This window comes from Orbicella franksi, chromosome 8 (genome assembly GCF_964199315.1).
Source record: "Orbicella franksi chromosome 8, jaOrbFran1.1, whole genome shotgun sequence".
NCBI classification, from domain to species: Eukaryota; Metazoa; Cnidaria; class Anthozoa; order Scleractinia; family Merulinidae; genus Orbicella; species Orbicella franksi.
Genome location: NC_138152.1, coordinates 18,900,611 through 18,916,833, shown reverse-complemented (window position 1 = coordinate 18,916,833; position 16,223 = coordinate 18,900,611). Strand labels below are relative to the sequence as shown.

At 36.3% G+C, this 16,223-nt stretch overlaps 2 protein-coding genes across 2 annotated transcripts in view; one reads left to right on the top strand and one right to left on the bottom strand.

Moving 5' to 3' along the window:
- LOC145495224 (inositol polyphosphate multikinase-like) overlaps window positions 1–16,223 on the top strand; it is a 341,608-nt gene that overhangs the window by 138,836 nt on the left and 186,549 nt on the right. The gene's annotated exons all lie outside the window — the stretch shown is intronic.
- Window positions 4,398–13,128, bottom strand: LOC145494526 (peflin-like). Its single transcript, XM_081474018.1, has 4 exons — window positions 13,023–13,128; window positions 8,707–8,937; window positions 7,688–7,889; window positions 4,398–5,862 (listed from the first exon to the last, which is right to left on the bottom strand). The coding sequence occupies exons 1-4, from the start codon at window positions 13,081–13,083 to the stop codon at window positions 5,694–5,696; spliced, it is 663 nt and encodes a 220-aa protein (XP_081330144.1). The 5' UTR covers window positions 13,084–13,128; the 3' UTR covers window positions 4,398–5,693.

Here is a 16,223-nt window from a genome sequence, read left to right as displayed (position 1 = left end):
ACAGATGTCCAGTCAATTCAGTGGGATAATGTTTTTAGGGATAATGCATCAATCAGATGTTTGATTCCCATTACTCTGTAGTCAATGCTACAATAGATAAACATGTTCCTTTAAAAAAATTAAGTAAACGAGAAGCAAAATTTAAGTCTAAACCTTGGATTACTCAGGGTATTCGTCAATCTATTAAAACTAAAAATAAGCTATTTAAGCATTATTTGAAAAGTAAGTCTCAAAGTAATCACTCGCTATAAAATTTACAAGAACAAACTAAAGCATGTTTTAATTGTTAGTAAAAAACTATATTAAAAAGAATATTTTACTTATCATGTTAATAATGCAAAAGCCACATGGAAGGGTATTAAGCAGTTATTAGCTCTAAGCGTAGTAAATTGTCCTTCCCAAATAGATTAACAGTCGATGGTAACACCTTAACTGATGCCAAAGGTATAGCTGATGCCTTCAACAAATATTTTGCCTCAGTTGGGCCAATGTTGGCCAATGGTATTCAACCTGGCAATAGAACCTTTGTGGAATATTTAACAAATTCACAATGCAACAGTTTTTATTTATCACTAGTATCACCAACTGAAGTTGAGAATATTATTTCTAGCTTAAATGCAAGTGAAGCACTGGGGCCACATAGCATTCCAGTGACAATTCTTAAATTATTGAAGAGCATCTTGTGTCATCCATTATCTTATTTGTATAACTGTTCTTTTTCTCTGGGTTTAGTGCCAGATAAGTTAAAAATTGGGAGAGTGATACCTCTATACAAAAGTGGTAATCAGGCTTTAGTATCCATATATAGACCAATTACTCTGTTATCTGTTTTCCATAAAATAATGGAGAAGCTAATGTTTAATAGATTAGTTAATTTTCTTGATAAACATAATATACTAGATAATAATCAATTTGGTTTTCGTAGTGGACGCTCCACTACTCAGGCCCATTATGCTTATCACTGATAAAATCCAAAGACCCATTGAAAGTAAATTATATTCTTGCGGGATATTTTTGGACTTAAGTAAAGCCTTCGATACAGTAGATCACAACATTCTCTTTGCTAAACTGGAACATTATGGAATTCGTGGTTTACCAAATGAGTGGTTCCGCTCATACTTAACTAACAGACAGCAATTTATTTCTCTAAACAATTTTGACTCAGATCCTCTGCAAATAACATGTGGGGTACCACAAGGCTCTGTGCTTGGCCCAGTATTATTCCTGATTTATATTAATGATTTCACTAATTGTTCATCTATTTTAGATTTCCATTTCTTTGCTGATGATTCTAATCTATATTATACCCATGGTGATTTACAGCATCTAGAGCAAAATGTTAATCGAGAACTCAGTGAAATTAGCCTATGGCTTCGTGCCAACAAACTATCTCTCAATATTACTAAAACACATTTTGTAATATTTCATCCTCATCAAAAAAAGATAAACAATTCCTTGAACATTGAAATAGATGGTAAGCCAATTAATCAACAAAAGAGTGTTAAGTACCTTGGCATTTTCATAGACTGTCATCTAAATTAGAAAGAACAAATTCAACAAATTTCAAAAAAAATATCTAGGGGTATTGGTGTGCTATCTAAGATTAGACATTTTGTTAATACGAAAACACTTGTTCAATTATACCATGCCATTATTCTTCCTTTTTTCTCCTACGGCTGTATAGTTTGGGGCAACACTTATGATCATAATATTAAACCACTTCAAACAATACAAAGGAAAACAATCCGTTTAATTACTTTCTCAAATTTTGATGCACATACAAGTCCTTTGTTTGCTAAGCTTAACCTTCTTAAACTTCAAGATTATATTAAGCTTCAAACTCTCTTTTTCATGCACCAGTTTAATACTGGCGAACTGCCAAAGATCTTTGATTCGTTTTTTGTCAAAACATCTTGTAAACATAATGTAAATACTCGTTTTGCATCTAGATCTACTTTCTATCTTCCAAAAATTCGAACAAATTATGGCAAATTTAATATTCGATTTAATGGACCTAAATTATGGAATGAACTCGATGAAAGATTCAAGTGTTGTACCTCTAATCAATTTAAAAAGGAACTAACTTCGCATTTCATTAGTCTATATTAATCTTTACTGATATTTTGATAGTTTATATCTACTTATTTTGTTTTGTTTTGTATATTTAATCTTGTACCAAGTTTGTGATACTTATGTGTACCAATGTATTTGTTGTGCCTCTTTCCTGACTCTTACATTTTTAATTATTATAATTACGGTCACCCAACTAGTTTAGCTTTTTAGTTATTTTGGGTGTCCCACTACTGTATGTACTGTACTGTTTATTTATATATTTATAATTATAATCTTGTAAATTCTTTTAGTTGTTTACAGCAGTAGAAATAAACTGTTGTTGTTGTTAGACTTGTTTGTCGCTCTTTCCTTGACCATCCCTCCTAGTGTACGTAGATTTTGCCGGCGAACAGTTCTCTATGCCATTAAATAAGTTTTTTGTTTCGGAGACAAAACTAAAATAAGTATAAAATAAAGTATAGACAAGGCTAATCTTTGGATACAGGGAAAGTCTTAGACTTCTTTATTTCTCGCTCTTTCCTTAACCATCCCTCCTATTAGATTTTGCCATTAAAGCAGTTTTTTTTCTTCGGAGACAACTCCATAAAAAATGCAAATAAAGTAGACAAGACTAAGTCCTTTGAACACTGGGAAAGTGGGATACCCAAATCCCTGGTGATATATGAGTATTCCTTTCCAATATGCTTGTTTGTTATCGTTTCTTTAATTCAGGGTAGCCAAATCGACCGAGGATTAAAAGGCAAAGCAAACCTTTTATATCTCCATCATATATTCCGGCAAAATCTACGTATACTAGGAAGGATGGTCAAGGAAAGAGCGACAAACAAGTCTAAGCCAGAGTTCATTTCCGACAGGCAACACATACAGAGGTCGGTCACAGCTTTGAGACCTGCATATTGCGTGACGGCCGTTCGTTCGTATATTGATTTTAACCGCCGCACTATCGGAGGTTTAGAAAGCGCCTTTCTCGTTTTAAATAACGTGCATTTCAAGGCACCAAGCGCATGTTCATACAAGGAACTTTGGCGCATGAATCCGGTTTTGTATGTCGTTATAACTGCGGACTCGGATCAGACAGTCTGTTGTGAATTGCGACTATTTTCAGAGACGTATTGTGTTTAAATCAAGCTAAAGAACGCTTTAATTTATTGAGACAAAGCTTCGTAAGAAGATAAATGGGTTTTGAGCAGAATTGTGGATGATTTCACTTCCATCAGTTTTACGCTTTCAGTGGTTTGGGTACCCAAAACACTAGGGATTTGTGACAGCGTTCGGGGTAGTTCGGGGGGAGGAACGGGGAATTTTGTTGAATGACGATATTTTGAATGTCCGGGAACTTTATTGTTGAATAAAAATAATTGTGGTTGAAGTTGAACAAATATTGTTGTTGAATGAAAATGATTTTGGTAGAAGCTGAATAATTATTTTTGTCGAATGGAAATCATTTGGGTTGCAGTTGAACAAATATTGTTGTTGAATGAAATTATTTTTGGTCGAAGTTGAACAAATATTCTTATTGAATGAAAAGAATTGGTTGGTTGAAGTTGAAAGAAAATGCGTATTGTTGAATATAAATATAAAATGTTGAATGTAAATATATGTTGTTGAACATAAATATAAGCTGTTGAATATGAAGATGCAAGTTGTTGAATTTTGCAACATTTGACTAACCATAGCCAGCCAGCCAGCCAGCCAGCCAGTCCAAGATGGCGTCCAAACCCCGAAATCATCTGAGATCGCAGAAAATCGCGGGACATAAACCCGCGGGAATGAGCCGATTAGTATGCGTTCTCCTATCATCGAACGCAATAACCAGGCGGTTTACTCCCTTTGGGCACATAACAGGCGGCCCAGACATTTAATATGTGACATTATGTTATTGGCGATTACGTTACAATTTTGTCCGTTTATAAGACAATGTATGAGAATGCTTCGAAAATTACTCTAAAAGTTACGTGTAGAAAAGAATTCGTTTCTCTTGAGGGGAAGCAAACCACCAGAAAGTAAAACTCGCCTAAATGGCTCTAAACCACCTCCAGAAACCCAGAGACATCAAAATAAGGCAATGCAAACGTAAGGTAAGCCATTTTATTCAAATTATTTTCTACACGTAGCATTTAGAGTAATTTTCGAAGCATTCTCATACATTGTCTTATAAACGGCTAAAATTGTAACGTAATGGCACGTTTTAATCGTATCCAACGTCTGGGCCGCCTGTGGGCACATCAGTTAAGTAGGTTAATCCTGACAAGAAGGCAGCCGCCTCGTCCTCGTCGACTTGTTCTCTCAGCTTCTCCGCTTGTACCCTATCATGAATCTGCTCCAAGGATATTAGAATTTATTTCTAGGTCACAACACAGACGATGCCTATCACACTTTGAACACTTTCTTACAATTTTGCTACTATTTTATTTTGGCACAGACTATTAACAACTACCTTCAACTCTCTACAAACACATTTAAACTAGGAAGAATGTGCCTGAACAATCAATCACCATCTGCCCTCGTTACGCCATGGGACACCCAAGGCCTCAATGGATGAAAAGCGATATCAATCGATTTATATTGATAATCTCTAATCGATGATAACTGATCAAAACTGATAAACTGCTTTCAATTGTAACACAAATAATTATTGTGCACGTTTTCTGGAAAAATACTGGATCAACTTGGATCACTGATTTAAATAAAAATGGTGACTACCGTTCACGCCCTTTTGCATAGTTGCCATTGTTATTCAATTGACTGATCCTAGTTATGTTCCTGCCTGTATTGTTAAACCAGGTATGATTAATGAAAAAGCGTTCCATAGACTGATACTAGTACCTCATGAAGAAACAAGGATGTTTGGACATTTATAATACCAGCAGTTGAACCCTGCTGTTTCGAACTCTGAGAGAAGAAGAAAAATACTTTGAAATAAGGGGATATAAAAAATAAGTGGCTTAGTCTTAATCAAATAGCACAATGAAGCGACTTTGTATTCAACATGATCTAATGTGGTAGCTTTCCAGCCGTGTTGTGACATGAGCTGATACACTGTATGTCATGAATCTGTTTTACCCTGTCAACAGAGTTTGAAATAAAGAAGGTTGATTTTAGGCCAAGGGGAACTGATATAAGTTCAAAACAGCAAAGAGTTCAAAACAACCAGAATTTTGGAAATGGGTTTGCGTTTGAAAGTTGATAAATAGCTAAGTCTATCGATTTTCATCGATTTGTATGACTACCTCTGAATAACTAAACCAAATAAAAAAATCAAAACATACTTCTGTAGGTCTGCATCAAGGTTTAGGCATTCATGATGTATTTTCACGCGAGGTGCTCTACTTAAGAAATGGTTTACAATAATAATTAGCAATAGTTTATTGCAAAATTCAAGTGTAATAACCTTTACACTACGAGTGATATTTGGAAAATTCTCTCAAAATTGCATGAGCCCTTAATTAAGAAAGTGCAATTCAAAAGAACATTCAAAGATCACAGCATGAGAAAATTATGATTACATGGTGATTAAGTGCAATTAAAAATTAATGGCAAATTTGCTGGCTTTCAGCAATCTTCTCAATTGTATACCATGAAATACGGAGCTGCCTTTAAATTGTACATTAAATAAGTTTTTAAGGCTTGTTTAAAAGCACCATACACATGAAGTCTTCATAATTAATGGTGATATTTCCATTTAGGTTTGTGTCTCTTGCTCTGAATGCATCAGTCAAACCTCGTAACATGACACAGCATTGAATAAAACTATCCAGCTTCAAGCTTCGACGGGCAAGCTTGTCAAACCTAATGAATTCAATAATTGGAAAAATAAATAAGTAAATAAATTCTATCCAAGTATGATGGAAAATCAGGTAATTTGTAATTATTGCCAGTGGTATCACACAGCCATCTCTGAACTCAAAGACACTTTTTTCACCTAAGAAACAGTTAAATGTAGATTTCACGAGAACGCATGACCACAGAGATGCTCATTTTGACTTATAACAGAGCAAAATGTTGATTTCACGAGGCTCCCAAGGTTAGGGTTCTGTCCCCTGATACCATAAGTTTTAAACGCTACAAATCATGCTGATTTGAAATAAGATTGCTGTTATAATCGATCAGTACTTGTTGGCCATTATCTATGGTACTCCCTGTGTCAATAACTACCTAAAATCCACTTCCTCTTACTTGTATTGTTTACCAGGCTTTTAAAGTCACCAAACGTCTATTGCGCATGATCGCAATGCATGCTGGGAAGGTTCTCTACAACTCACGTGTGGTAAACTTAACAAATTATTTATGTGTCTGTCCTCTTATTGATGATAAATTGTGGCATAACATTGTCAACGTGGCTGTGGAACCACGAGCCACAGGCGAGTGGTTCCGCAGTAAACTTTGACAATGTTATGATGCAATTCATCATCAAAAAGAGGACAGACGCAAAAAACTGATGTCAATTTGTTTTTTACAATAACAAGACCCCAAAATGATCATATACCAGGAATAAATGAGGGGAAAAGATGCCGTAAACTTGCTGTAAACAAAGATAAGTGAATTTTATTCAAAATGATGCAAACATTGTCAATAGCTTTTCTCGCTTTTTGATTGGTTACTTAAAAAAGTCAAAATCTCATTGGTTAAAAAGTTGACAGTTTGACAGCTGAAAGTTAAACTTGGAAGCTTGCATAAATTAAAATTTTATCTGTCTGTTCTCTTATTGATGATAAAAATGAGCCAATCAGCACCCAGGGAATTAGACAGTACTGTTATTGTAAAAATGGTGGTCGATGCTAGATATCTTTTAAAAGTCTAAAATCAGTTCTCGCTTTCCAAACTTTGACAACAGCAACACTTGGCAAATGGGCCACAACTCATGAGAGGATTGTTTTCTTGGGCAAGAACTGCTGTTGGACTTTGCTGCCTGGATCAATCTGATTTCAAACGCTGATACCTCAATTGTACCAGTTTGTTTGCACATCAGAAAGCACATTTTGGTTCTTAAAACATGCTGATGACTTACAGATTAATCAAGGCTTTCTGATGCCTCTCAACCACAGGGCAGGCATGCATTTCCTTTAGCACTCGCTCCAACTCATGTGTTGTGTTTCATGTCACAATAACCAATGTAAACAACCTGGTTCCCAGATTCCCACTTAATTTCCTATTTTCCTTTGGCTTACTAGAGGACAGCCAAGATTCTGAAGGATTTGATTTTGACTTTGAACGCTATAAACAGAAGCTACATTTAATGTATTGTATTGGCAAAGGATACCGCCATCTTTGCTTGAGAGAAAGCTATCTTGACTCAGGCAGATTTTCTTCCAAAAACGTGCAAATGAGTGAAAAAAGTCCAGGTCAGTGTTTAAAATATAATTTGTTGTTAATTTACCAAGATTGCGGCAAATCAGAGCCAGAGAGGAGGAAAAAGGCCTAAGATTCAACATAAGGCAGATATGCATTTGGCTCTTCAATTGTTGGACTGCTCTCATTCACTCAAAATAACCGGTAAACAATAGTATGTACTGTATGTATTGCAAGCACAATTGTTCGCACAACTGAGTGCATAATGTAAAGAGGATTACCAATGAAAAGCAGTTAATAAATTTATAAAACACATTGCATGTACCTTGTAACTACTAAACTAACAAAATTAGGTGACACATTGAAACCCATCTCAGCAAATGCTCGATGTAATTCCTGGCCTTCTATAGCTCCTGATCTGTCTGTATCATATCTATCAAAAGAACCTTTCCACTGCTGAATATATTGCCAAAGTTGTTGAAACTCTTGGAAACTGATGGTGCCAGACTGATCTCTATCGAAAATACCTGATAAAAAGATTGCAACAATTAAAATGTTGGGCTGACATGCATCAAATGTAATTTTTATATACAGGCCTACAAATTTGGGCAATATAATTCTACAGGACCTGAATTTTTTCATCAGTAGGATACTGTTAAGATGCATGATTTTGAAGGAAAATGGAGACCTGGTTAAAATGTAAAGCAACGCTAAAGGCTTGAATCACATAACTATACCAGGTTTGCATAATCCACATCTACTGGTAGATATAATCCTTACGGTAAATATTACATAAAGTTATGGCAAGTTTTGTGTTTTCCTTGCATAGATTTATTTTTTCATCAGAGTTCTGAAAAACAAAAAACAAAAACAAAAACAAAACAAAAAGGGATATTCATTTCATTCTGAAAAAAGAAAGGTATAGAAAAAATTACAGCTAGATTGATCTCATCAGAGTGTGGCTTCTGGAAAATTAAACAGGAGCATGAACTGATCTGGCACAAGGGCTATGGAATATTGTTTCTGCAATATCAACACATATTTTATATAAACAATGTTCAAGTGCTTCAATCTCCGGTTTTGAAGCATAAATATTCAGCACTTGCTTCAAGTCAAACACTTAAATAACAAGGGTAGGATAGGGTGGCTAGGTGGGGGAGGGGGAGGGTTGACCGATTTATTTTAACGAAGGACAAGCAATAGGTAACTCTCCAAACTGAATTGCATCCGATCAAAAAGGCTGTGATGGTTCAGTAACAGAGGAATCAAACAAAGATATTGTTAACAGGCAAACCTCTGTACACATTCTAATTTTATCAAACAATAAAAATAACAGCAAGTCACCAATCATTAGCCTGCAGGTTTCACTGTTGAAGTGGGACCAGTTTCCATTGAGCAGTGCCTGTTGAAGTTCATCAGCTGTTATTTCGCCTGACCTATCTCTGTCTACAGTAACAAACCAATTCCACAGTGTAGGATCAGCTTGTGGAGGGGGACCTCCAAAACCCCCAGGATATCCTCCACCAGGAGGTGGATAGCCCATCTGAGTGGGATATCCAGGACTAGCTCCATAACCTGCAAAAACAAATTTGTACCTCATTTACATCAAGTTATAAAAACAAGCTAGTGTGTCTGCTAAGAGATATTCCAGGCAATAAGCAATTTACTGACACAACACATGATTTAGAAAAGAGTTTTGCTAAGTATTGTAGGTTGTAAGCTGAATAAATTCCTGTTTATGCGAGTTCTATTTATTTTAAGAAGCTTAGAAATACCATTTTGTAATTTTACCAGGTGACAGTTTCTGGACTAGCCTGGAATGCAGCCGTACTTTGGCTAGCAAATACATTTTGATCAAGCTAGAGCCATCTTGGATTCAAACTTGGAACACGCTTGTAGAGAGATGAAAAAGTATCCTAGGTTGTAGGAGTGAGACTGCCCACCTTTCCTTAGCCAACATGGCAGAGAATCCACTAGATTGTGAGCTAATATCCATAACTTGCAAGAACACAGAAAAGGGTGTCTGGAAAACCTGAATAGCGAATAGCGAATAGTCCCAAATAGGGCGAATAGTCTCAAATAGTGCGAATAGTGGTGAACAGTAGCAAAAAGTGGAGAATAGTGACGAATAGTCGTCAATAGTCACTGCTTTAGATCTAATATCCAGCATTAACTAATTATCCAAATAAGCAACAGAATTTCAGTGAATGTATTACCTTTTCTTCTCCAGACTCAGGCTAGTAGGCTGTCCATTGCCAACAGTAAGAAAACAGAAAACACAAGGATAACCTAATAAAGACGTATTTACGCTTTTGCAGCGGTTAAAACAGAAGAAATTACTTTTAGAAACACCTTTTGACCTGATAAGTGTCTGTGCCTTTTAGCAGAAAAATCCCATCCTAAGTTGCTACGAGGCTGACTGCAAGAGACAGGGTACCCTATTTGCCACTATTTTCCACTATTCACCACTATTCGAGACTGTTTGCCACTATTTGCACTATTCGTACTATTCGCTATTCGCAACTATTCGCTATTCACAACAATTCGCTATTCGCTATTCGGGTTTTCCAGACACCCCACAGAAAACGCCTGCACTGCAGGCTGGACAGTTTCATACATCAAAACATAGAAAAACATGAAGTATTTAGTAACTTATGTAGTTTAGACGCCAACCTTGGGATGATTGATAACAGGTTCAAAAGGAGAAAATAGTTTACAAGGTGTTTATAAGCAAAGGGTGAGACATTTAAAAAATAACTATACAAAAAGGTCAAGTCTGCATCAGGCAGCCCGGAGCTTATCCTGGTTTCTGTACATGTAGCATTACAGTAAGCGACAAGGACTATTTCTACTGCTCTGGATGGGATGCTGGTCCCATCGCATGGTTACCCTGCCAGTATTAAATTTTCTAATACCCATCATTTATACACACAGGCGGAGAGAAGCACAATGAGAGTAGTGTCTTGCCTAAGAACACCGCAATGACTCGTAGGCGGAACGAGCGTTTCCAATATTAGCCAATATTTTTGAAGTACGTCAAAAATGCACATATTTGACCATCTGTCGTCAAATTTCAATTTACGGGTTAGAAGTATATTTTAGCATGCGCCACATGACTTGACCTATAATAAGTTGAAATAGACACAGAGCTGATAATTTCGAAATGTTCTAACCTTATTTGTTGCAAAAGGCAGGTCCAAAGCCAATTTGACGTGTTTCTAGTCAATCTCTCACCATTCGTCGCACATAAAGCAGAAGTTTGCTTTTGTTTACACAAGGTTAACGTCCGATGTACATCGCCAACTGTCAACCTATTATTGGTCGAATATCATGAATCTGTGACCATCTTTCTGCACATGTGAACATCACTGCATCTAAGTCAAAAACGGTTGAGTCATTTGTAGATCGTTGCTTGCTTTGCACTGTGCCAAAATAATACGTTTGATCGATTGCTGACCATTGCTGATAGCGTGTCGGCGCAGCCGCAATCTTACAGCCGTTATTTATTTGTCATGCAATGCTGTCATGGCATATGCTGCACATTTTGATCTATTTTGTATAGAGCACTCTCAAGATAAATGAAACAATTTAATCATTGTTCATCTGTTTATTCATATGTATAATAACATGTGTATATTTATATAATCGTATTCTATAGTGTATGTGGCCTAGGTCCAAATCACGTTTGTTGTACGTTTTGATGTTTCAGACAACAGCTGATAAAGCTAGTGCCTGTACTCACTAGAATTTTAAAAAAATCGCTATGAAACAAATTATAGATCAATGAAGCAAGAACTAACTGAAATAAAAATAGAAAATCGCAACGTGTCTAATTCGTGAGAAAAACAGACTAAATTTAATTAGTAATTACCTGAGTAAATAGCCCTGGCCATGCCATTTTATTTGGTGTATTTTGTTTGCCTTGTGGCGAGGCATTGGTATGTTTGTAACAGGAAATAGAGGACTGTTGTCTATACAGTCCAAAATTATTGTCAGTAAAATATTGTAAATAAAACACCTACTGACCGGTTACCTCTGCGGCCACCATTTGGTTGTTCCGATAAGGGTTTCATTATTGTCTTTACCCCTATTAAGCGGCCACCCAAAATTTAAGAACTTTGTTTTGGAAAGGGCGATGGCAGATAAGAGTCTGAAATTGGAGGTGCATGACGAGCGATAATTCAAATACATGTCGATCATGATTGTCTTGAATTGACTCCATGTTCACCAAGAAATTTATAACCCGATAGTGAAAAATTAAATATTCAAGGTACACCAACCTCTATTTAAGCAGCTAGCCCCATTAAGCGGTCACCACCCATTTCCCCGGGGGTAGCCCACTGTATTACATGTAAACCAAAAATAATTGCACAGCGCGAAAAGACCTAGGTATGAGTTTAGCGTTACAGTATTACACAGGGCATGTAGGTACCAGTGGTCGAGTGAAAGATAACAACAGGGGTAATGGTAAACTATTCATTCTTCTCATTTCTTGATTTAATCTCTTCCTACTCAACACAATTGTGTGCTCCCAGTGGTTCCCAGCCTTACGGAGCCTTATGTATTAGGATAGAAATTGTCCTACCCCTACCCCCTCAAATGGGATGACAGCATTGCATGACGAACAAGGAACCGCTGCAAGCAAGTATTCAAGCCATCAAACCATGACGATCAAAACGTAATATTTTGGTGTAGTGCAAAGCACGCAACTATCTACAAATGACTTAGCCGTTTTCGACTTAGATGCAGTGGTGATCATATGTGTCGAAAGAGGGTCACAGATTCATGGCATTCGACCATTAAATAAGTTGACAGTTGGCGATGTACATCGGACATTGTGTAAACAAAAGCAAACTTCTGCTTTATGTGCGATGAATGGTGAGAGAAACACATCAAATCGGCTTCGGACCTGCCTTTTAATTTACAGCACATGAGGTAAGAGCATTTCGAAATTATCAGCTCTGTGTCTATTTCAACTTAACATTGGTCAAGTCATGTGGCGCATGCTAAAATATACGTCTAACCCATAAATTTAAATTTGATGAGGGAATGGTCAAATATTTGCATTTTTGACGTACTTCGAAAAGCTCTCGCATCGCTCACAATCATTTGCCCAAAGAAATTTTTACAGGAATCTGTAGATCATCCTTCTGCGATTCAACCACCAGAAGCTTAATCCATTTAAAGATTTCGCACATGGTGAAAATTAATTATATACACGAAGTATAGAAATACATGTCTTCGAAATTTAATTATTTTGCACCCAAAAAGACAACGCAACATTCGCTAAAACCAACCCAGTACACATTTAAACATTGCACAAAAATATTTGAGTGTTTTAAAGACGGAAGAATGATGCGGTTTTCCATGCGGGGCTCTCAAACTTGTTTAATAAAATGGTGCGTCAAATGACGATTTTAACGGAATTTGGTAATTTGCATATTTCTCTGAAATGAAAGGATGTTTTGCCAAAAAAACTATCCATTAGTTTTTGTCATGCCCTAGCCTATCTACCATGAAAATATGAGCGAAATCGAATTTTCGACCCTTGCCGAGTTATTTTCCATTTTTATGGACAGGGACTCTTAAGGTCTACTGTCAGCTTCGATTGCATCACTTCTAAGACCATTTGCTTAACAAGTATTCAGTTTTTTTTTTACCTTGTGCACCGTATGGATGTGAACCAGGCGGAACACCGTACCCAGGATACTGACCCGCCATCTTTTTTTGTGAATTCAACCTCGTCCCCAGGGCCCACAGGCAGCCCAGACTTTGAATACGATTAATATTACGCTGTTGGCGATTGCGTTACAATTTTAGCCGTTTATAAGACAATGTATAAGAATGCTTCGAAAATTACTCTAAATGCTACGTGTAGAAAATAATTTGAATAAAATGGCTTACCTTATGTTTGCATTGCCTTATTTTGATGTCTCTGGGTTCTTGGAGGTGGTTTAGAGCCATTTAGGCGTGTTTTACTTTCTTGCGGTTTGCTTCCCCTCAAGAGAAACGTTTCTGCGAACGCGTTTGTCGAAAAATATATACTTAGCTCGTGATTTTTAGCCTATTCAGAAGTTGAAGTTTTAGGAAAAGTGCCTATGTAACCGCTTGTTTGTTCAGTACAGATAATCAGTCGCCTAGATAGCCAAAGTAAGTTCTAGATGTTTACACTATTTTCCGGTCGCCATATTAGAGGGTGGCAAAGGTACCAATCACGCATCACGCTGAATTTTTCTATTAAATCACATATCACGGAGAATTTTTTTCACCAATCACGCGTCACGTAAAAAGAAGTAAGTACATCACCAATTTTACTTTCTCGACCCTAAAAGCGTCGTTAAAGAAGAACTCTGCCGATTCAACCACAAAAATGCATCGGCAAATATGTGACCTCTCACACGAAAACGTTCCTTACGGCGAGTATCCGTTCGAACGGCTGAACGCACGGCAAGTTAACGGATAATTTGAATAACGATAGTCAATTTAATTGTTCCAAGATATCTTAAGACTACTTGGTTCTACATGAGTTGATAACCACTGAATATAATGAGTAATGTCTCTAAAAACGATTTAAAGAAATGCAAATTGTGAAGGTGAATGTGAGGGATTCATGTGTAGGTATATGTTGGCAATTAGTATCACCCAACTAGTGGACTAACGCAAATCCTGCATTTTAATTGGCTACGCTACTAGAAGACTATTAGTAATGGTCCTCGAGTAGCTACATTGGCGCAATCGAGCGTGACGCTTTCTTTCGTTTTATTCCCAAAGAAATATTTCTTCAACTTACATTTTGTAACTTTATTATTGCCTTTTCTGTCCGACTAGTTGGGTGATACTAAAACAATTAGACCCTTCCCCCTCAAGGGCCACAGGTCAATAGCCCATTCGGCTTCGCCTCATGGGCTATTGACCCGTAGCCCTTTGCGGGCTGCGGGTCTAATTGCTAATTAGTACGATGAAAGCTGTGTAGGTATATGTGAGGGATAAATGAGATGTAGGCTGTGTAGGTATATGTGGGAAATTAATGAGATGTAGGCTGTGTTATATGTAGAAAAACGTAGAAATAACAACACTCATTAGAGTGTTGTAGAAATAACAACACTTACTAGTGTGTATTACTCTCTTATTTATCCTTACCTTACCTATGCTTGTACACTTTGGGGAAATAATTATAACGCTCCATTGTCTCAAATCGTAAAATTACAAAACAAAGCGGTTCGTGTTATAAATGATGTTCCTTTAATGGAATCAATAACTCCTCACTACTCATCCTTAGGCTTTCTGAAATTTCCTGATACTGTTAAACTGAACACGTGTATGCTCTTTTATGATTATTTCCACCATGATAAGTTTCCTAATTTACCTGTTTCACTAGTGTCTGAGCTACATAATTGCAGTACCCGTAGTGCATCATCCAACCAAGTTGCAATACCTTCATTTCGAACTAATCTTAGGAGATTTTGCCCCAGCATTATTGGAAGTTTCTTTTGGAATAATATTCCGCAATCCATTAGAGACAAACCATCTAAAAAAACGTTTAGAAAAGCACTTTTACGTTGGTACCTTGTTCAATACTAATGAAAACATTATCTCTTTATAACTTTCTGAGCTATTTTGTCATTTTTCCTGTTCTTTTTCTTTTTCTTTTTCTTAATAATCTCAAGTTATACATAACTTTCATGGGCACAAAATTAGTTTATCTAGATGTGCTCCTCTCCTTCCAATATATAATGTAATTCAATTCAAGTGATGTAATTTCTGTTTTATGCGTTTTTTTTTTTCCTTACAAAGCACTATCGGTTACTATTTATTTTCTTTACGATATATTTACACGTCTCTGTATTAGCTAGGAATTGGAGTAATAAAAAAATTTAAAAAAAAATTAGAAAAACGTAGGAGATTAATGAAATGTATGGTGTGTATATGTGGAGGAATTAATGGGATGTATGCTGTGTAGGTATATACGGGGGATTAATGAGATGTAGGCTGTGTAGGTATATGTAGGGAATTGATGAGATGTAGGTTGTGTAGGTAAAAGACTTACCAATATATATCAGAAAATCAGACAATCTTCATATTTTCAAAACTCGGCTTCAAACTCGGCTTAAAACTCCTTCATTTAAGGAAGTCTTTTTGGAATAATTTTATTGATTCTTGTTTTATTTTATTTTTTAATATTATCCTATTTTAATAATATGTTATAACTTGTAAAGCGCCTAGATCACGCTTGGATAGGCGATATAAAAATGATATTTGTTTGTTTATTTATTTATTTATTTATTTATTTTTAAGTCCGGCCGGCCCCACTAGCGCATAAGCTTCTTTTATGCTTATACTTATGCTTATGCTTATGCTTGCATCATAAGTTGGGACCGGACTCAAATAAATATAAACCTCGGGGTATTTTTCATTTCAAATAGAAGATGGTTTTCCATGTTTTCAGTAAGAACACAATGCACGCTTGAGTTTTAAAGAAGCCGCTCGTCAACGCATGAGCGGAACTTGATAATTAAATCTGGACAAGGGGCATTGTGCGTACGCGCTGGCGGCGCATGAAACATCCGTCAATCAATCAATCAATCAATCAATCAATCAAAACTTTATTTATCGAGGGTGACACGTAATAGTTTATCAACTAATAAATTTGTGGCCCTCTTAAATGTACTAAAAGTTAAAAATCTACTATAAACAATAATCAAAGATTATCACTAAAATATCGCAATCTAAAAGTTATTATTTAAAAAAGGAGTAAAAATCTTATTCTTGAGCTGACTTAATTTAAAATGTTTGTACAAAGCGTTCTTAAGGATATTTACAGATGAAGAGGCGCGCAGCTTAAGGGGGAGGTGATTCCAACA